Source organism: Fundulus heteroclitus, chromosome 3 (assembly GCF_011125445.2).
Source record: "Fundulus heteroclitus isolate FHET01 chromosome 3, MU-UCD_Fhet_4.1, whole genome shotgun sequence".
Classification (NCBI taxonomy): Eukaryota; Metazoa; Chordata; class Actinopteri; order Cyprinodontiformes; family Fundulidae; genus Fundulus; species Fundulus heteroclitus.
In genome coordinates, this window is record NC_046363.1 from 26,859,666 (window position 1) to 26,880,852 (window position 21,187).

The following is a 21,187-nucleotide window of genomic DNA, read 5'->3' on the forward strand; positions in this document are numbered from 1 at the left end:
CACCACATTGACCTTTTCAGACAGTTACTCTCATTGGAAATTCTTAACATGTTCTAAGTCTGTGTTTCATGCAGGAATATTATTTGAAGATGCAGGATCTCCTAGTTCAAACTCTTAAATTGTAGATTTTTGTCCAAATTACTTTCCAATTCAACTTTGACAACAGTTTAAAGGTTTGTGATACAAACCACATAGACCTGCTGTGACATTTTTGTAATCTGAGATTTTAAGATGCTAAATGAAGATACCGCTTATCTTCTGCAGATAAGATACTGGCTGTCTATAGACTATTAACAGAACTTTGCTTCATAAATCCGTAATAGTCCTTTTAATCTGGCCAACTAGGCATATTACATAAGCTATGGAAATGCAACGCTATTTTTACACATTTCCGTAGCTCCAGCTGTAATCTTTCGAACTCTCCACCGTTCAACAGTGGAGGGAAAAAAAATGTGGCTACACATCAAATCCTAATGCGACAAGTGAATCAGTTTAAAGCAACAAGAGCGACAAAAATTACTTTCGTGGACTGAATGTTAACTATTACTGATGTTTGCATTCTGCCTGCTTGTTTTAGCCAGTGGATGCACGCTGCTGATGATGTCAGTGATGTTGGTCGTTGCAATGTGCTGAACATGAAACAATGCCTGAACAAAGCTAGCTGATTTCTCACCGCTTTAACCCACTTTGTTATATATATATATATGCATTAAAAAAAATCACTGCCCTCGGCTTCAGCTCTAACAACAAATGTTTTAAAGTGTAGTTAGATAAGAAGTCTGTGTTATCTCGGACATGGTGCGCAGAAACTGGAACTGAAGCAGGACAGAACAGTGCAATAGGATTTACAGTAACAACTGAATGAATACTAACTACAAGGTAGAAAGCTGAGGACCGTTTCACAGAGCGGATGTGCCAGCATTTGTTGCCTAGTACAGAAATTAAGAACTGAATCACATTGCTTTAATGAATTGTTGCCGTTTGAACACTCGTAGGGAATGAAAGGTACAACTGACGGTTTAAAGAAAAAACACATTTTTAAGAGCCTAACAGGAGACAACACTAAAATAAAAGGCTGTATCGGTGGATCATATGATCGATCATGAGGTAAAGGGGATAAAAAATACCAGCTTAAACTTGATCAAATAAACCAGCTGCAGAAAACGGGCTGTTCTATTAGTCTGTAGTTATTTCCAGTTAAAACTTGCTGACAACTAGTTTTTTAAGCTGATAAATGAAACGGTAAGTTTGTTGTTGGTTTTTTTTTTGCCTGAATTGTGTCATAAAAGTTAATTTCCTTACTATAGAACCTGCTGACTCGGTCTGAACTGAAGACGAATCATTAGCATGTGCAATATATCAATCAGAACATGTGCCAACTGCTTGGATCACCATCAGCATATTTTTTAATCAATGCTTTTGTATAATAAACCTGTAAATTACAGCTGTTGAGGATGAACTATTTGCTTACCACGAGGTTGTTTTTTGTTTTTCCTGTGTTTGCCTTTTTCCCCTTTTCGAGTGCACAATGCCAGTAGTCCACCACGATTTTTTACACTGTGCTTTCACAGCTACAGAATGTACTACATTTTGAGTCTAAGCTTGTACTATTGCTAAGTAGGAAAATATCTACATAGTTTGAAGAGAAATATGCCAAAATGTTTACTCTCAATGTTGAGGAGCCTAGTTCTGATGGTTTACGTTCTTTGAGCAGCAGCGACGTCTGTGGCCGTAGCTGGGACCATGTTTTCTAGACCAATTTGATAGGACAGTGCTGGAGTGTAACTCCTGAGTTCATGATGCCATAAAATTGTCTTTAGTGGGCTGCTTGTAATGAAATAGTAATATTACTAAATCAGTGGACATGTGTACATATACAGTGTACAGGTAATGGTTATAAATGGTTTCAAATAAATGTAACTTCCTAAGTTTGTCTGGTGTGAGAATTATTTACATTATTATTATTATTATTAATATTATAGGCAATTATTATTCATTATAATGTACATTAGAGATATTATATTCTGGTCAAATACCAGAAATATCACATAAGCTATGGAAACAACACTAATGTTGAGTTTATATAGCACTAAGACACAAGTTCAATTAATGTCAAATCATATTGACAGATTGGTTAAATTGTTTTCTATCTTAAGGAGATCCAGCAGATTGCATCAAGGCATGGATTTGCAGCATTCCCTCCTGGATGAGTTTGTTGCGACTGGACATTCCTTCAGATTGTGTTGTACAATTTGCAGCAATTCCTGTGCCTATAGTATACTGATCATACATGTGGTGACAGTGGAAAGGAAAACTTTGGTGGAACCAATCTCAGTGGGAACGGTCATCTGCCACGACAAAGTGAGGGTTGAAGAAGACCGAGCGTACGCACAAAAAAACAGAAGCACTATGTGAACGAAAAGTAAAAGAATGGCAATTACTTTGGCTGTACTAGCTCCTTCAGTGATTTCATCTAGTAGAGAAACAGCCAAGCAGATAATCTCTGAGCCAGTTTTAAAAGTCTAGACTAGAGGCTGAAAGAGTACATACAGTTAGTCGCAGTAATAGCTCAGCTGCTACCTTCATCTAGGACAGAGTTAAACACTGAAAGACGGTGCCAACAGCATCATCTATAGAAGAACATGAAGTTAAAATTGTAGCAATAAATGCGAAATTGGAGAGCAGTAGGAGAATGTACCAGAGTGTGAAAAAAGTGTCCATTGTGTCCTGCAGCAGCATACCTAAATAGATAATTCAGGATAACCTAAGCCCCTTTAAGCTTTGTCAGAAACGTTTTAAGCGTAGTCTTAAAAGTAGACAGGGTGTCTCTCAGGGAGTAAAACTTGGGGGCTGATTCCACAGGAGAGGAGCCTGAAAATGATCTACCTCCCATTTTAGAAATTATAGGACCTGCTAGTAGACCTGCAGTCTGAGTGCAAAGTGCCCTGTTAGCAACATATGAAGTAATTAGATCTCTACTGTATGATGGAGCTTGATTATTAAATGCTTTATATGTGAGGAGAATTTACAACTCTATTCCAGATTTAATACACTAGAATTTTGTGCTCTGTAGAATTAAAGTTGTTGCAATGTGTCAAAATATGAGGAAAATATTCAAGGAGTATGAATACTTTGAAATTGCACGATTCATTTTAAAGGACATTAGTTACCAGAGACTGTTGATTTGATTGGTCCAGCAAACCAGCTGGATTTAATTATGTGGCATGCATACCTGTGTGGCTTGTCTATCTTGCCATAATGCTCTTATATTCTAAAATAATAATATTTATTTGTATAGCACTCTTTAAAATCTTGCGACTTCTCAAGGTAGTTCACGGTTCTAGAATAATCAAGGTTTAAAACAATCTAGCCTCGTTTTTAAGATAAGATAAGATAAGATAAGATAGACTTTATTGATCTCACAGTGGGGAAATTCACTTGTCATGACGGCTCAATAATCAAAAGAAGGTGAAAAAAGAAGGAAAAGGTGCATAAGGTATATGAGGTCTATATTTTACTTCTTTTTCTTTTATGAACACCAAACCAATCCATATAAACAAATAGTGTGGTTCTTAAATTAACCGATTTGTCGTATTTCGTTGAAATGTAGCCTAGCTTTCAAAATCAGCAATAACGCAACCTATCTGACCATTTGTTCTTTCCACAACATAAAAAAAAAGATCTTATTTTGAAAACCAACTGACCGGAAGTAGACCACTGTACCGTCAGCCGCCTCTTCCGGTGTTGCCACCTTCTTTGTCTACGGCCCAAGATTTCGACACCGGGGGGTGTCTATTTTTTTCTCTCTAGTTTTGAGGATATATTTCCCGATATATCCCAATTTTCTGACATTTAATGACAGTCGACTCTGACCTATTTATGCCTAAAAGTAAAGCACCAAAAATGGATGACCTGGACTACAGTAAGTGTTCTCACCAAGTCGCTGTTCGCTGCGGTTGCCGTGGCTAACCGCGGCTAGTCAGGTGTAGCTTGTTGCTTATTTGATCATTCGCGTTGGTTGATAAAACTCTTCGTCCGGAAATATACATATATATAAATGCGAGATGACTGTTTTAGTCCGACATTGTGTTTACTGCAGTCCGTATTGGGGATAGAAAAACGGAGCCAATCACTGTATCTTGGCTGAAACATTGATCGTAGTGATGAGTGCTCTGAGCTAACTTTACAGCTAGTGTCGATGGACGTTTAGCATCTCAGCCAGCCTCCAAGTTTCAGATTGTTTAATCTAATAGGAAACTATTTCCTGAGAGACACGCATGAGCTGATTTAACAGAAAGTACAGCCAGTTTTTTTTTTCTCTTTTTAAATCAGGGCAGACTGTGGGCGTGGCAGCTCATTGTTTTGTAGCTTAAAATAAACTAGTCGTATAAACAAGTTGTTGCTATGAGAGCATCGAGTCTGCGAGTTTTAAAATGATTAAACTTTTTTTTTATTTTTCTATTTTCGCGAAATTGATGATATAAGAAAATCTTACCAATGTTGTCAATATGTGTTTTTTTCTTATTGTTTTTTTCTTATTGCACTTGATCCAGTTGGAGGATGCATGTTTTTGCTGTTTTTACTGTGTTTGACATTAGGGTGTTTCTTCTACTTTTTGTACATTATCCCAAAAGTAGCTTTAGCACCAATAAAAAAGAAATAAGAAGCTCAAGATTGTCCCCTAAAAGTTTAATCGAGCTTGATTATTATATCTCTCTTTAGGGATTGTCCTGTAACAACTTTATCAGAACTAGGAGAACTACAAATATGCTTTATTGTTCCTCAGTGAGGTAATGCGGATGTACCAGAAGGTTACAGATGCGAGCACAAGTAAAAAAAGGACACATTTAAAGCATACATGAAACAATTTGTCCAGCTATTAAAAATAGCATACTCAAATTAAGAAAATGTACAACTGAGTAGAGTGATTTTAAAAATAATGTGGGTGTATATCTGTGCATAAAAACTCCTACAATAAATAATTGCTATAAAAAAAAAGCTGGGTTGAGTTTGTCGGGAGCGGTAATGGTTATAAAGTCTTAACAGCTGCTGGTAGGAAGTATCTGCGCTAACGCTTTGTTGTGCACCTGGGATGCAGCGGTCTGTCACTGAAGGGCCTCTCCAGTTCAGCAACAGCCTCGTGTTCGGAGACGCTGTCCAACAGGGATGTTATTTTTGGTAGAGTCCTTCTGTCCAGCATAGAGCTGACTTTCCCGATGAGTTTATCTAACCACTTCCTGTCAGGGGCGTATAATCTGCTGGTCCAACACACTCGATGAAGATGTCTGATGTCACCACAGAGTCAAAAAATGTCTTGAGCTCAACCTGCACTCCAAATCCGCACTCCGCACACTTTTGGAGTGCGGAGCACATAGGTCTTCCACAGCAGTGGTACTTCCTTCATCTTCAGGCTCCTGTTGAGCGTGTATCCGGTGATGCTGCAGTATTGATCTGTGCAGCGCTTCAGGAGGCTGGAGCTGAAACCATCTTGAGCTGCAGCCTTTCGCTCGTTGATGCTTTGCAGCTTCTCCCTCATCTGAAGCATTGTAAGAGACGGGGATGGTGGTGGGAAAGTGGGGCTATGTATGTATATATGTATGTTTTTAAAAAAAACAACAGCAACATACTGCCCCAGTTCTTACATTTCCCAATAAAACATTTTTTTCTATAGATTGTAGTTTACTGTTCTGTTTGTTTCAGTTTTTTCCCCCCACAATTTGAGCTTTGGATTCATATTTGGAGTCATATTCCTTGTTTGCACCACAAACTTGGCAAATAAAATTGACTTTGATTTTGTGGAGGGAAATCCTCTGAAGCAGAGGAGGTAGCTGAGAGGTGTGAAAAAAGTGGGCAGGTGATGCAGCAGGGGGTCTGGGGCTGGGGGGGGGTCTGATGGAACCTGTTGAAAAATCCGTTCAGATCATTCACCCACCCTAAATGTACAGCCTGAGAGTTTGGTCTCTGACCTTAAATTGTTTTCAGGCTCTTATAAACCCTTTGGTTGTTGTTCTGTTGCAGCTGCTCCTCCATCTTCTTCCTGCAGATGTTTCTTTTTTCTTCTTCTTCTGTCTGAGTTTCTTCTGCACAGGTCTCAGCTCCTCGTTTCCCAAACTAAAGTCTCTCATCTTCTTGTAGAGAGACGATATTTCAGGGCTGACCCTGGGCTTCATGCCGGGCAAACGCATGGCCGCAGTGTTGTCCACACCGACGTTAACGCGGTCTGCGGTGCTGTCAATATGTCTACACGAGGAGCGCAGAGCTCTTTCCACAAAGTGGAGCTGAAACGCTCCATCGGGGCTTCTTCAGCATTGTTCTCTGTGTACAAGGGCTTTACACTCAGCCTGAAGACGAAGCAGGCCGGGACGTGAGCCCACCAGCGGAGGGAAACTGTGTGATGCCTTGAGTTGTCAATCAATAAAGTCCAGTGTTTTATTGTGGCTGGTGTGGCAGGTAATATGCTGGGTGAAGGTAGGGAGAGTGGAGGACAGGGAGGCATGATGGAAAACCCCCCAGAGATCAGAGAAAGGAGCTCAGGGCGCTGTGTTTGGAGTAGGGCTGAACAATTAATCGCATTTTCAATGTAATCGTGATTTAAATAAAACGCAATTTCCAAATCGCAGAGGTCTGCAATTTTTGGCTATGTAACAATTAGGGAATTAGACACGTCCATTAGGTGTCAGTAAAATTAAAAATGTTTAAAGTGGGTTTGCCTCCACATGGAAGGGAAGACAGTTGCAGCAGTGAGATAATCTAATTTTATTACTTGTTTTAGAATTTGTATAATCATACATACCATTAAGTACTGGTCAATCAGTTTAATACATAGACTTGCTTATTAGTTGCACTTTATCTTCAACAAGGATTGATGTCTAATTAAATTAAAAGCTGTTCTCTTGAATAATATTCTGATCAATAGAAACATTAAAAGTTCTTGTTTTAAATAGTCCTTGTTTACAAACATCTTTATTTAGAGGCCATTTTTGTTGCTTGTGGTTAATGCAGAGAAAAGTCAAAATTGCAATTTTGATTGAAATATATTGTAGGCAGAACACAATCATTTCTGCTCTGAGTTTAGATGCTGTGAGTCTTTTAGCAACTAATCCACATGGTGAGGAAACAAATTGATTTATTGTTTGTATATATTTAAAAACACATGATAAATTAAACTGGGGGAAAAAATCGCATTAAATCGCAATATTAAGAAAAGAAATAGCAATTCGATTATTTTCCAAAATCGTTCAGCCCTACTTTGGAGTGTGTTGGTAACTGTGTGGAGGATGCTGCCGCATTAGCCAAGGGGAAAGGGAAACAATATAAACCGTTAACACAGTAGCATGTGAACCACCACAGTAGATAATATGCCCTAATGCTAACAGCTAATAACTCAGTGTCTTTCCTCTGAGCATCTCTTTGGTGGTTAAATGCCTGGAGCCACACCGTCCATCATTCAAACACTATCAGACCCCCCCCCCCCCCCCCCTTCTCTCTCCTCATCGCTCTCCTTGGTTCTGTCTGCATGTAGCAAATGAAAACAGTCCGTGTTGACGTGTGTGTCCAGAGCTGGCGCGGTTAGCCGCGTTTCAGCTAGCATGACCACGCTGCTGTCTCCATAAGCCTGCGTCAGCCGGGTAAGGGCAGCCAGTTCATCAGGAAGGGATCTCACATTTCCCGTGATGATGGACGGGGTGGCGGGTCCGGACCTTCTCTGGTTGCCATATCCAACGACAAGTTTCCCTTAAAACCTTTTTTTTTCAGTACAAACTCAAATCTTGCTCTTAAATCACCAAAACAGAAACGTAGCGTGTTCACGCACACACATGCTTGGCACAATTTGGTCATGCCAGTTGATCTAAGTTGCTTGTTTCTGGGCATTGAGAGGAAACGTGAGTGGCTGGGGAACATTTTCCTGATTCATGGACCTTGTTGTTGTGACGCTATAACAATAACCACTGAGTTGTTGTGCTGCTAGAGGAAAACAACTACAGCTCAGACGTTGAAGTAGCCAGCTGACCGACAGAATGTAAATACGTTTATTTACATGTATTCAAATGTAAAAAAAAAAAAAAAAAACATTGGACTTCATGATGTTAAACAGAAAAAAAATACTACTTTTAATCTCGTCTCTTGCAGCAGCATAGCTGACAGAGTCCGATTCTAACCTAGCCAAAGACATTTTGGTGAAATGAGTCTGGGATTGCAAGATATTGCTTAAATGTATTTTCTTAGAATCTCACAAAACAGTAAATGCTATTGTGTAAGACCAGAATATAAATGACAGTAGAACAGTGGGGCATTTAAATGACATAAATCTATTTTTCTGGACTAGGGCTGGTAAAAAGTAAAAAGTTCAATAGAACAGTTTTCCTTCCTTTTGCATTCTAGCCTATCATGTAGGTTAATATTACAGTTTTTACATCCTCCCAACCAATCACAAACACAGACCCAGGAACCTCCATCACTAAGCTCCGCCCCCTTCAAAGAGTTCAGAGACCAGGCTTTATTTATTTATTTATTTTAAACTTCACTAACTTAAAAGTTGGCTGAATAAAGGGTTGAGTTTGAATTCAGTGTTATAGTGTTTTTATCTAAAAATAGGTCATCAAGCAGCAGAATAAAATAGCCAGGGCTTCACCTATAATACCTGTTTTGAATTTTTTTTATAGAAATCAATCAATATGGTTTATATATTATTGATATGGTTTTGTTCTAAATCGTCCAGCCCTAGTCTGGACAGTGAAAATGTATTTATGTTATAACCAATTTCCTCGTGTCTCAATTCAGACAATCTTTTTGATAATTATCTTTTCAACCCGTTAACTAACGTGTTTTACTGGACTGGGATCGGCGGGCGTCTTTATTGCAGATGGTCATGCTTGCTGTAATGAATTTGCTAAAAGGTAAAGGTACGTTTATTATTGACACAAAGCGATTCTCAGATGGTTTCTGATTAGTCGGCGTTGCACATTGTGCGGTGGTAGGAGACGGGCCGTTGATGTAGCGCTAACGAGGACAGTCATTGGTCTGGCTGTCTAATTTAGAGCATGTCTCAACAGATAATAATCTATTAACATTTTTACCTTCAATCAATTCCCTTCTTTCTGTTGTGAGATGACGGAGTTCGACTAACAATGCGCTTTTTCTATTTTTGTCCCCAGAACAGACTGGTTTTGACCTACATTATTAGAGTACGCTTTACTTTTTTTGAGGGGTGCTGCAATGCAATCATTCTTCCTCTCTTCCTGCGCAGTCCCTGTAGACCTGAGCCCAGAGGAGCGCTCCGAGCTGGAGGACATCCGCAGGAGGAAAGGAGTCCTACTGCAGGAGATCCAGAGGCTCAGGGAGGAGTTACGAGAGGCTATTTTAGAGGTGGAGGGACTGGAGACCAGCACAGAGGGCAGGTAAATACCCTTTTGGGTTTTAATCGACAGCATGTCTCTGGAGTGGTCTGAGGGTGCATGTGAGATTCAGAGTCTTCTCCTTTTTGATGCTCCCTTCAGTAAAACCCTACAGAAAAGTAGACATGTGGCTATGGGACGGAAGAAATTCAACATGGACCCCAAAAAGGTAACGGCGCCGCGGGGACTCGTGCACCGATGTTTGCTTCGTGCCGGGCTTTTGCTTTCCATTCACCGGCGCTCTCTGCAGGGGATCCTGTTCCTGGTGGAGAACGAGCTGCTCAGACACACGGCGGAGGACATCGCGCAGTTCTTGTACAAGGGAGAAGGCCTTAACAAGACCGCCATAGGAGATTACCTGGGAGAAAGGTGCGGGGGCGTTTAAAAAAAATAAATAAAAAAAAGCTCCACGCTGTCCCTTTAGTCGCAGCGGGTTGTAAATGTTTGTGACTTCTCATCTGCAGAGACGACTTCAACATCAAAGTGCTTCAAGCTTTCGTTGACCTCCACGAGTTCACCGACCTTAACCTGGTGCAGGCCCTCAGGTAAACAGCAGCCGCGTCTTTGTTTCTTACCGTGACCAGTGAAGCGCGCGTCCATTGAATCGTACGCAGTCATTATCCAGTAGGGCTGAACGATTTTGGAAAATAATCTAATTGTGATTTTTTTTTTTTTTTATCTTAATATTGCAATTTAATGCGATTTATTTATTTTTTCCCAGTTTAATTTATCATGTCTTTTTAAACATCTACAAAACAACAAATCAATCTGTTTCATCGCTGTGCAGATTAGGTGCTAAAAGACCCACATCATCTAAACTCGGAGCAGAAATGATTGCGTTCTGCCTACGATATATTTCAACCAAAATTGCAATTTGGACTTTTTTCTGCATTAACCACAAGCAACAAAAATGGCCTCCATATAAAGATGTTTGTAAAAAAAAAAGGACTATTTAAAACAACAACTTTTAATGTTTTTTATAAATCAGAATATTGTTCAAGAGAACAGCTTTTAATTTAATTGGACATCAATCCTTGTTGAACATAAAGTGCAACAACAAGCACACTGCAAAAAAACGAAACTAAAAATAAGTCAAATTTTCTTGAAATTCTTGTATTTGTCCTTGATTTGAACAGGTAAATAAGATTATCTGCCAATGGAAGGAGTATTGTTTTTACCCCTAAAATAAGATAATTAGATAAACTACACTTAAGATGGAGATGGGTTGTTCCTATTTTAAGTGTAAAAATCTTATTCCATTGGCAAATAATCTTATTTACCTGCTCAAATCAAGGAAAAATACACAAATTTTAAAGAAAAAAATTCTTATTTTTAGCTGTATTTTTGCAGCTATTTTAAGTCTATGTATTAAACTGAATGACTAGAACTTAATGCTATGTATGATTATATAAACTCTAAAACAAGGAAAAAGGTTAGATTATCTCACTGCTGCAACTCTCTTCCCTTCCATGTGGAGGCAAACCCACTTCAAACATTTTACCGACACCTGAAGGATGTGTTTTATCCATTAATTGTTAAATAGCCAAAAATTGCTGACCTCTGCGATTTGGAAATTGCGTTTTAAAAAAAAAATCAAGATTATATTGAAAATGCGATTTATTGTTCAGCCCTATTATCCAGGCAGCAGAAAAGCGCAACAGTGGAAAATCCCCCGTCTTGTCTCCTGTTGGGTTATGGGAAGCTTTATGCAACAGGGCAGAGGGGACGGTGTAGGCCAGCGCTGCTCGCAGAATCCGATCCTTTCGACTGGATCTGAACCTCGTCCTGTTTTCTGCAGACAGTTCCTGTGGAGTTTCCGTTTGCCGGGCGAAGCGCAGAAGATTGACAGAATGATGGAGGCTTTTGCTCAGAGATACTGCCACTGCAACCCCGGTGTCTTCCAAAGCACAGGTAACAAGGCGGAGAGATGGAAAAAGAACACGACCATTTTTGGCAGTAGAATCTGTTCCAAATGTCGTTTTTTTTCTTTTTCCAGTTCTGTAAAATCCTGTTTGTTCAAACTAAGTCGTAGTAATTTTCCAGATACGCTGCCCTCACACACACACAGTCTCTCTCCAGTACCAGTAATGATTCGCTGATATGTGAGGCCGCAGGGGCCGCTGCATTTTACACCCACGACCTTTCAATAAGAGCAGTTTGTGTTTTCATTGCTTCCTTTAATTGTTTTGAGACGAGGTGCATTCTTTCTGTATCCCTTTGTGTCAAGCAGAAGTGGTTTGGCAGGCACTGCGCTTCAAATAAATGTTGTTTATAATGTAGATGTTTTATTCGAGTCACATGGTTAAAGGGGGAAAAAAATGACATTTTGGCTGAAAGTTTTATTCACTGATAAAATGCATAGAAAGTAAAGCCAATATTGAGGCTAATCTTCAAGGTTTTTGCTTGTTTTCGCAGTAGCAGCTCACCAGGAAACTTGTCCCAACAATAGAAGTCTATTAATGCTGCAGGTTGGCAGACGTGTGATATTAGCAGCTTTATTTTCTGTTTATGGAAACTGGTTATTAATTAAATGGCAGCTGGCTTTGGGGTCCTGTTTCTGTGCAGGACGCTATAAAGTTGCTAGACGCCTCTGAGACACACAACCCTTAGGTGGACGGTCAACATTTCACAGATGGTTGTGGTTCTTTACCTTCAGCCAAGAGTTGATGCTTCTCAAGTTCTCACTTAAATCAAGCGTCGAGCAGATGACTGAAGTTGTTTGTCCTTTTGGATAATCAGATTATCGTTAAAGATTAGGTAGCGACCAGTACTAAAGATTTACAGCAAATGTACCATGGTTAGACCGTTTTTTACACAAAGATTCAAAACCAAAATGATCTATTTGCACTGGTTTATACTAGAAATTCAAAAACAATTCCAATTTCTGTTAAAATAGAATATTATGTTCAATTTGGTATTGCCTCTTAACATCTTTGCATTAGTATTTTGACTTGAAACCATGTTAGTCCATATATTTCATGTACTTGTAAAAAATTAAGTAACAATCAGACGTGTTAAAAAAATCAAACATGAAATTTTACTTGCGTTACAAAAATTTTAAAGTCAGTGGCAGCTAAATAAAAAGCAGATGTACACATAAGTGGAGATAAGTAGCAGTTTTTATCTCAAAGTACTCATTATAGGACTGGGCAATATATCAACATTTTAAAAATATCGTGATTAAAAAAATATATATAAGTTGAGTCTATATTGTTTATATTGAGATGGTTTATGTTGCCTTATAATTATACTTTTATGTGTTCCTGTAGGTTATTTTTCAGTCCTTTCTCATATTTATCTAAAGCTGTTTGTTAAAAATGTGCCTGTGAGACATTTGGGATGAAGCTTTGATTCAGAGACACCTTTTTATAATTAATTTATGAAAAAAAAAACATATTGAGATAAAAATCGTATATTGGCATTCAGCCCAAAAATATCTAGATATTATTTTGGGTCTATATTGTCCAGCCCTACTTATTCATGAGAAACTTTTTCCTTTAGCCATTCTGCTTTTTATAAAGTAACACCAGGAATATAACATGCTGGTACAAGCTGCTGCTTAGCCGGACTCTCTGCTCATGTAGAAAATCTGCTTTACAGACCAATCACTCCTAGTTTCTCAGCTGCACTTTTAAAACCGTGTAACCTCACTGAAAGCGGTGGCCGGGGCTCATTTTCCAGACGTAGCTTTGCAAACGGCCCACTTTGCCTTCCTTTGTAAGCAATAGGAATGTATAGAACAGCTTTCAGAAACAGGTGGGGGATGGGCAGCGTCTTTCTCTGGTATCTCCTTCAAATTACTTTAAACTTTAGGAATGTCGCGATGGAAAGTTTTAGGCTCTGAAATTGTTCCTTTCTATAAAGCCTCGAAACAAATTGATGCCAGAAACGGGTGAATTTTTAATACCAACATTTAGCCACAACCCAAACCCTGCAGTTAAATAGTAAATTAGTCAATGTTTTTACTACTTTGATGAAGTCGTTTTAAGCTGAAATTTGTCGTTTTTGTGTCAAGAAGGTGCATTTGTTTTAGTCTCACCTTGTTCCGTTAAATACAGGAATGGAAGATAAAAATGCAAACACTGATTGATAAATTTCATCTATTCTCCAGTCTGGAAATCCTTTTTCACTGCTAGAAAACGTTTGCCCTTTTTTCCCCTTCTGGGAACCATTAACGTCTTTGTCAATATTTATTACCAAGTATGATTGTAAATTATGGTTTGAACCACAGTGATGAATCAGAATAGCTTTTTAAAATATTCATCCGCTGAGGAACAAAGCCGTAGACGGTTTGGTTTAGGTTCTTTGTTTAAGCAGTGCGTGTTGTTAACAAAGTGTTTCTGTGAGTGGTTTGTGGTAGAAAGGAGAGTAATAATGTTTATTAGCGTGTAGCTTATGCTGGACTTATGCTGGACTTTGGAGTTAAGACACAGCGCTACAGGTTACCCTATGTCACTGTTAGTTTCCAGTAACCCAAACCAGCATTAAACCTGCCCAACTTAAAAGAAAAAACAAGGCCAAATGTCAAACTCTCTCATGTTAAAAGCACAGAACTATTAAACACATAAGAACATGCCATTAGCACACAACTGAGCTGAAGCAAAGAAAAAAACTGCGCATATGGGCTCCAAACAAAATGTACAATCAGACAACCAAATAACACACAAGATCTCTTTAACAATCAGGATATATCACCTAGAAAAAATAAATTATAAATAGCTTCCCAACATGAGTTGTAAATCTACCTTAATATAAACTTAATTTCTCTCAGTATAGCTCAATTAAACATTTCTCTTACACGCAGTCATGAAATATTTTTAAGTTGATAAGTAGAAACTCAACCCCTCTTGGGCGTTTACATTGACCAAACACTTGATTTACCATTATTGTTTTCTTGTTTTATTATAACAATCAATATTATCCATTATAACTATTATCCATTGATGATGTCAGGTCGACAGATTCAACTTATTTAAAAAGTAAATAATGACTATTTTGATATATTTTGTTAGTAATTCTTTCTAAAAGCCCAACAAATGTTATGAAAAGCTTCCGAAATATTTTACAATCTGCCCATAAGCAATTTTTTTATTTTTTTTATTTTTTCCCCCAGTGTCCTGTCTAGCAATGTGGCAATAGGAATTGATGTCTCAATGCCAAATAGAGCTCGACAGATTTTACTTTTACAAGTGGAGCGAACAGCTTTCGCCATAGTGCTCCACTTGATTTATGCTTGTAAATAGCTTTATTATGATTCCTGCAAGGAGAATTTTAAATTATTTGGACACTACAATGGGAGAGTAAAGGAAGAACAAAAACAGAGGGGGAAAGAAAAAAAAAAGAAAGAGAAGAGGTGAAAGAAAGAAGAGATAAAATGGAGAGAATGATAAAACGTTCTCCGTCTGCTCCGTCACCTGGAAAGAGGGATGCAAAAAGAACAGCACAACCAACAGACATAAAGCAACAGATAAAATCGAATAACACCTAGATGCCATTGCTAAATCATATATATTATTATGTAAGCTGACATGTGTAATGTGATACCTGAAAAAAGAAAGTGAAAGAACATAAATAAATGAATAAATTATAAGCTTACTGTATATAAGTGAATATTTAACACCTGGGACCCAGCACCCGTTGGTAGTTTGTGAGAGTGCACTAGTTTAGGTGAAAATTATCCAGAAATAGCTTGATAGTGATTGTGGAGAACCAAAGGCCCGCCTTCCCCTAAGCTATTTTTTTTCCCAGCTCAATGTGTTCAAAAGCCTAATTGGTTGGAAACCTGCCTAATTTGGCAACACCGACCTACACTATTGCTATTTGAAAAAAGTTTGACTGGCCTGGCCTTAATGTGAAATGAAGCGCTCCTAACCTTCCTGGGTTGTAATAAAAGTAGGTTTCCATCAGCTTTTTTTTCTTTTGTTTTCTCTGCCCTCCGCAGACACGTGTTACGTGCTTTCCTTCGCCATAATTATGCTGAACACGAGCCTGCATAACCCGAACGTGCGGGACAAACCCGGACTGGACCGCTTCATCTCGATGAACCGCGGGATCAACGACGGGGGAGACCTGCCGGAGGAGCTGCTCAGAGTACGGCCCGGCTGACCAGGCTGTGTGTGTAGATGCACAGCGATTATGCGGGTGGTGGAGTGTGGCTCAGTTTCTGCTCTTCTTATCTCATCAGAACCTCTATGAAAGTATTAAAAACGAACCGTTCAAGATCCCGGAGGACGACGGCAACGACCTGACGCACACGTTCTTCAACCCGGACAGAGAGGGCTGGCTGCTTAAACTCGGTGAGGGCAGGCCTTCCACGTTCTCTCTAACGCCGATCTTATGTCGTAATATGTCACCGATGAATGCAGTATGTGTCGCAAAGATCCGAGGAACTCATCGCCACGCAGAAACACAACTCGTTCTGTACTGTTCTCCTAATCGTCTCCGAGGCTTTGTGCTGTATTGAGTCTGGCTTCTTGTCTCTGAGGTTCGCTGCCTCCTTGCCTCCACTTTGAACGGACGCCGTTGTGGTATTAAAACGTTGCCACAGCATGATGGTGAAACACCGACTCACTCCCTTGTGCTATGGCAGACTCGATTGTGTTCTTTTGCACGACGGGGCCTGTGGTCCATGTGACTAATACAGTCTCCTCCCCCCCCTTTTTTCCTGGTTGTCTCCCTCTAATTCCTCTTTTTCTCTCCGTGTCTCTGCTTCTTTCCTGCCATTTCCCCGCTCTACTGCTGCTGCTTGTTTTCTCAGGAGGTATGTACTGAACCAGTGTTTAATAAATCGTAGAACAAAAACAAGACATTAGAAATTACATTTTGTAGGTAGACTGTAGATTTTGTAGAGTAGTTTTTTTTTTTTTTTTTTATTAAATCCTCTGGTTGATTTAAACTTCTGTTACAAAATGTTCCATTTTGATTTATTGTTTTTCCTTAAAGGAGGAAGAGTGAAAACTTGGAAGCGCCGGTGGTTCATCCTCACAGACAACTGTCTTTATTACTTTGAATACACCACAGTAAGTCTCTGTATTTACTAGTGTTTCCTCTGTCCCTGCAGGATAAAACAATTACTCCGTGTCTGAAAGGTTGAGGCGTTTTTCTTTTTGCACTGCTGATAATCTCAGGAGTGATTATGTTGAGCCACTATTTAATCAAAGCTGCCACAATTTGATACACAGTTTGTTAAATTAATATTTAAATATGCAATCCTTTACATCAAATAAAAATATGTATAATTAATTAATTGTGTCAAAGAGTTATCAAACACCAAAAGTGAAACCTGAGATTATTTTTAACACGCGGCGTATCAAATATAATTATTTCAGTTCATATTTCCTGCATTGCAGTCGGTCATGAAATAATTGCAACTTTTCTGTGTTGCTCATCAAATGGAGCCTTGTGATTGGTTAACAGGGACATCATTAGATAATGTAATCCAGGGATACTTTCATTTGATGCTTTTGCTCGTTTTTATCACTAAAATAGTTGTACATAGCTAACAGGCAGTTTAGAGAAAAAAAAAAGATTTCCTAAAACATAAATTACCAACTAGCTGGTTGTTGTTGTTGTTTCATTTAAAACATCCATCAATTAAATACATTTATGGTTAAATGATCTGTTAATCTGTAGAATGGAATTGGGGAAATTTTAATAAAATTACAGACTTTTAGCCAAATTCAGATGGAATGGTATAACATAATGAAACGCTTCTTATGGTCCTATGTTTGGACTGCTCGCTGTTAATGATGTTAATGATAAGTTAATGATGGCCACTCCTAAAACTGGGTTACTAACTCATCAAAAATGTCTGATAAAATGAAAGTGCTCGTTACAGCTTGTTTTCAAAACGTTAAACTGCTATTAATTGCCATTTCAATTGCTTGCAAGTTGCAAGTAAGCTTTAATAGGGGATCAATAATTGTTCTGGACCTTTGGCCTGATCTAGAAATCTGATTTAGACCTTTGAATGTGAATTCTGAGAATCCGTGTCATAAAGCGTAAATTAGAGGAATGATGTCAGGTTTCAGGATCACTGGCTTGTCTGAGAACCAACACTAAACACAAATATTAAAAAAATGAAGGTTTAGATATAAGGATCTATTAAGGTTACCTTTTAAACAAATAAACTTTATGGCTTATACCTAATTTTGTATGAAGGGGAAAAGCAACACCCTCCTATTTAGAGTGAAGCTGCCCGTTCTGTCTGAAGGACAGTAGGGGGCGACATTTGCTCGTTCACTTCCATTGTCACCTTGTTTTTTCTTAAATTACGGGATCATAAAGCCAAGTTTCACATTTATTGAGCCGAGAGAGTATTTACATTTTTTTTTTTTTTTGGAAATAATTACCCTATTTTTAAAAAGAACAGCAACCATTACAATCCAAAGAGTTCGGCTAAATAATAATAATAATAATAATAAAATCACATTTAGAGCTATAAATGTTACACAACCTTTTTGTGAAACAACTTATCTACTTGAGGAACTTTTTATTTGGTTAAAGAAACACAATTTTATTTCTAAGTTATAATCTAAAGACACATATAAAAACTAAACTTTTGCAGTGGATGGATACATTTTCTGTTTATGGCATGTTCATATTTGTGGAAAATTATGTTAAAACAGTTTAGGCTGCATCGTTTCCAACTTAATGACAACTTGTAGCTACTCTTAGTATCGTTCTGTTGTGAAACTTAAGTCATCATATAATGGGGAATAAAGGGGGAAGCTGCTAAAAACTTTAGCTTTTATACTGGTGTTAAAACATTACTTGGTTCTTTTCAAGTCAAACTTGTTAAAGTCCAAATTGGCACTTGCAGCTCCAGACCCCTAACCTGACAACAGCCAGCTGTATGTATCGCTCCGCCTAGCTCCACTCGTATGTGAGTGGAGCTAGGCGGAGCGATACATACATCTGGCTGTTGTCAGGTTACCAGACCCCAGGGCTAGACCAAAAATCTAGACTAGTGAAAAATGATTTGATTAGTCGTAGCTTCAAAATGCAACATATTCACGTCTAAATTAAATAGTAGGATTACGTCATTATCCGTAAAGATTAGTTTCTCTGAATCCGGTTGCATTCAAACAGGAAAATGACTAAAATCACACTGGAGGACTGGAGCCGCTCATTGCTGATTTAAGCCACAAAGAACTTTAGCTTTCCTGTATTTTTTTTATTTTATTTTTTTTATAGAAGTATTGCAAAATTAAGCAGCTTTCTTGTGCTGAAAAGATGAATTAATTTGTCTTCTTCTTCTGAGTGGTGCCAATGACACGTGTGTGTTACAGTCAATAGATGTTTTTTATGTACCTCCAAGGCATGACCAATGAGAAACTAACCCTTAGTTCGCACCGTTTCTCTCTGAGACCTCCAGTTATGCGTTGTCGTGGCCGTTTCTTGACTGAAAATGGTGCATAATCTGCTTTTCACCAACAGGATAAGGAGCCACGAGGTATTATACCTTTGGAAAATCTTAGCATCCGCGAAGTAGAGGACCCAAGGAAGCCTGTAAGTTTCCCTCCCGAGCTGAAACATCTAATTGGATCGTATTTGTAATTTCACCAGATGCTCTGATGTATTTTTCTTTTTAAATTGTACCGCTTTTTATTCTTCTTCTTCTTCTAATTTTAAAACAGAACTGCTTCGAGCTGTACATCCCCAACAACCGCGGGCAGCTCATTAAGGCGTGTAAGACGGAGGCCGACGGGAGGGTGGTGGAAGGAAACCACATGGTGTACCGCATCTCCGCTCCCACACCGGAGGAGAAGGACGAGTGGATCCACAGCATCAAGTGAGAAAAGAATGACAGCAAAGCGCTTTGCAGACATCACACTGCAAAAACGGATCTAAAAATAAGTGAAGATGTTCTTAAAGTTAGTGTATTTGCACTTGATTTGAGCAGGTAAATAATATCATTTGCCAATGGAATGACCGTTTTGACCCCTAAAATAAGATAATTAGACATTTTGCACTTGAAATAAGATGATGGAGATGAATTGTTCCTATTTTAAGTGCAAAAATCTTATTCCATTGGCAAATCATCTTATTTACCTGCTCAAATCAAGGACAAATATACTAACTTTAAGAACATTTTACTTATTTCAAGTTCCGTTTTTGCAGTGCAGCACGTTTCATTTGAGGAATTATTGTCTTATTGTAAAAAGAAGTTCTTTCCGCTTTGCATCTATTCTTGTTTTTGTATCGCAAAAGATCCGAATTACAGCTGAAATTCCTTTTTTGATTTGTTGCTTTCAGATCTGCGGTCAGTGTGGATCCCTTCTACGAAATGCTCGCCGCCAGGAAGAAGCGTATATCGCTGAAGAAGAAAGAGGAGCAGCCCTAGGTTTACTCCTGTGCTCCTCTTTCTCTCCCCTCATCCCTGCTGCTCGCACCTCTCTTTAACCCTCCTTCCTCCCGAGAAAAAAAAAAAAAAAAAAAAAAACGCCTCCTCTTCCACTTTCCTAGGGACTCCTTACCGTCATGTCCGCCAGACTCTTTGGAAAAGCTGCAAACCAGAGTGAAGAGCTTACCTGCTGAGGCTGCCGTTCACACTGCTGCTGTTACACCCAACATGACACAATTACACCCCAGAGCACAAGGAAAGTCTTTGCTGTCCTCTCACCGACACTCTTAAACGGGCTGGAAAGCATCTTGAAAAGGCTGTATTCACACCAGACACGATTGTTTTTTTGTTTTTTTGCACACTGGCCAGGCTCTTTATCAAATGTATCCACATCCAATCAATTGAACGGGTTTTATTTTTGTTTTCCTCCATTAATTTTGTTCAGTTCACTTTGAAAATACTTTCAGGTGAGATGGTGGGGGTGGGTGGTTCTATGAGACTTTTCCACTCTGGTGTGAATACAGCTTTATTCAGGCTTGCAAGCGGCTGCAGCTTCGTGAAGTCTTCTTTTCTTATCATCGATGGCGCCTTAATGAGATACTCCCTTTCTTGATTGTGCATAGCCAAGACAAAATGTGAAGTACTAATAGGGTTTTATTCTTATAGAGCTGTGAAATTGCATACTAATTTAATACTCCAAGTGACGTTAAAAAAAAATCTCATTCATGCTTAATAAGTCAATTATTACCAGGTAAAATGTCCATTAATGTATATTTACACTGGATTTCATAGTGGAAACACTGAACTTTAGCATGTTTCTCGACATGTTTGAGCAATAGCGGAGTAGAGTGTTGTTGTCTGGAGGCTTGTTAAATCTTTATCTATACAGAGCAGTTCTCATCGTGTCTTTTCAGAATGACCATAACAGCATGCCACGCCCGTTTTCTTCCCCCTTTTTTTTTCTGCTCAACACTACAAGACGAAAATCCACATCTGTTTAATTAACTGTCCACCAAGATGGGTTTTGTGAAGTCACAAAGGCAGCTTTTTTCAATGTAAACTTTTTGTAAATAGACGTTAGCCTATTTGTTTACGAAACACACAGATTTGATTTAATTTATTCTTTATCTTTTGTTGAAATCAGATGTTTTTTTTTTTTTTTGTACGAGCTACTGTTTTACTGCATGTTGATGGACGGAGGGAGGAGTCGTAGGTACTGATGCATGGCTGACCATGCGAGTGCACTGATTTGGAAAATGTTAGTGTTTCCTGGTGACATGGAGACAGCGCATTTATTACTGAAGTTGGTTTTTGCATCAAGTGAGTGATCCTGCTTGTTACATTTTTAGAAATTATGAGATTATGTTTTTGACATTTTTGTTTGTTTTTGTTGTGGGAATCAAACTCTGTAAAGCACAAGCGGAGATGGGTTCCTACACTCTGCTGT

The 21,187-nt window shown here is 38.7% G+C and overlaps 1 protein-coding gene across 1 annotated transcript; it reads left to right on the plus strand.

Annotated features, from left to right (window-relative positions):
* Nucleotides 1–3,730: 3,730 nt before the first annotated feature.
* Nucleotides 3,731–21,154, plus strand: si:dkey-283b15.4 (cytohesin-2). Its single transcript, XM_012865790.3, has 12 exons — nucleotides 3,731–3,922; nucleotides 9,248–9,398; nucleotides 9,498–9,564; nucleotides 9,646–9,764; nucleotides 9,860–9,940; nucleotides 11,194–11,306; nucleotides 15,337–15,485; nucleotides 15,580–15,691; nucleotides 16,338–16,414; nucleotides 18,834–18,905; nucleotides 19,034–19,188; nucleotides 19,653–21,154. Exons 1-12 carry the CDS (start codon nucleotides 3,856–3,858, stop codon nucleotides 19,738–19,740), a joined length of 1,251 nt encoding a protein of 416 aa, XP_012721244.1. The 5' UTR covers nucleotides 3,731–3,855; the 3' UTR covers nucleotides 19,741–21,154.
* The last annotated feature ends 33 nt before the right edge of the window (nucleotides 21,155–21,187 follow it).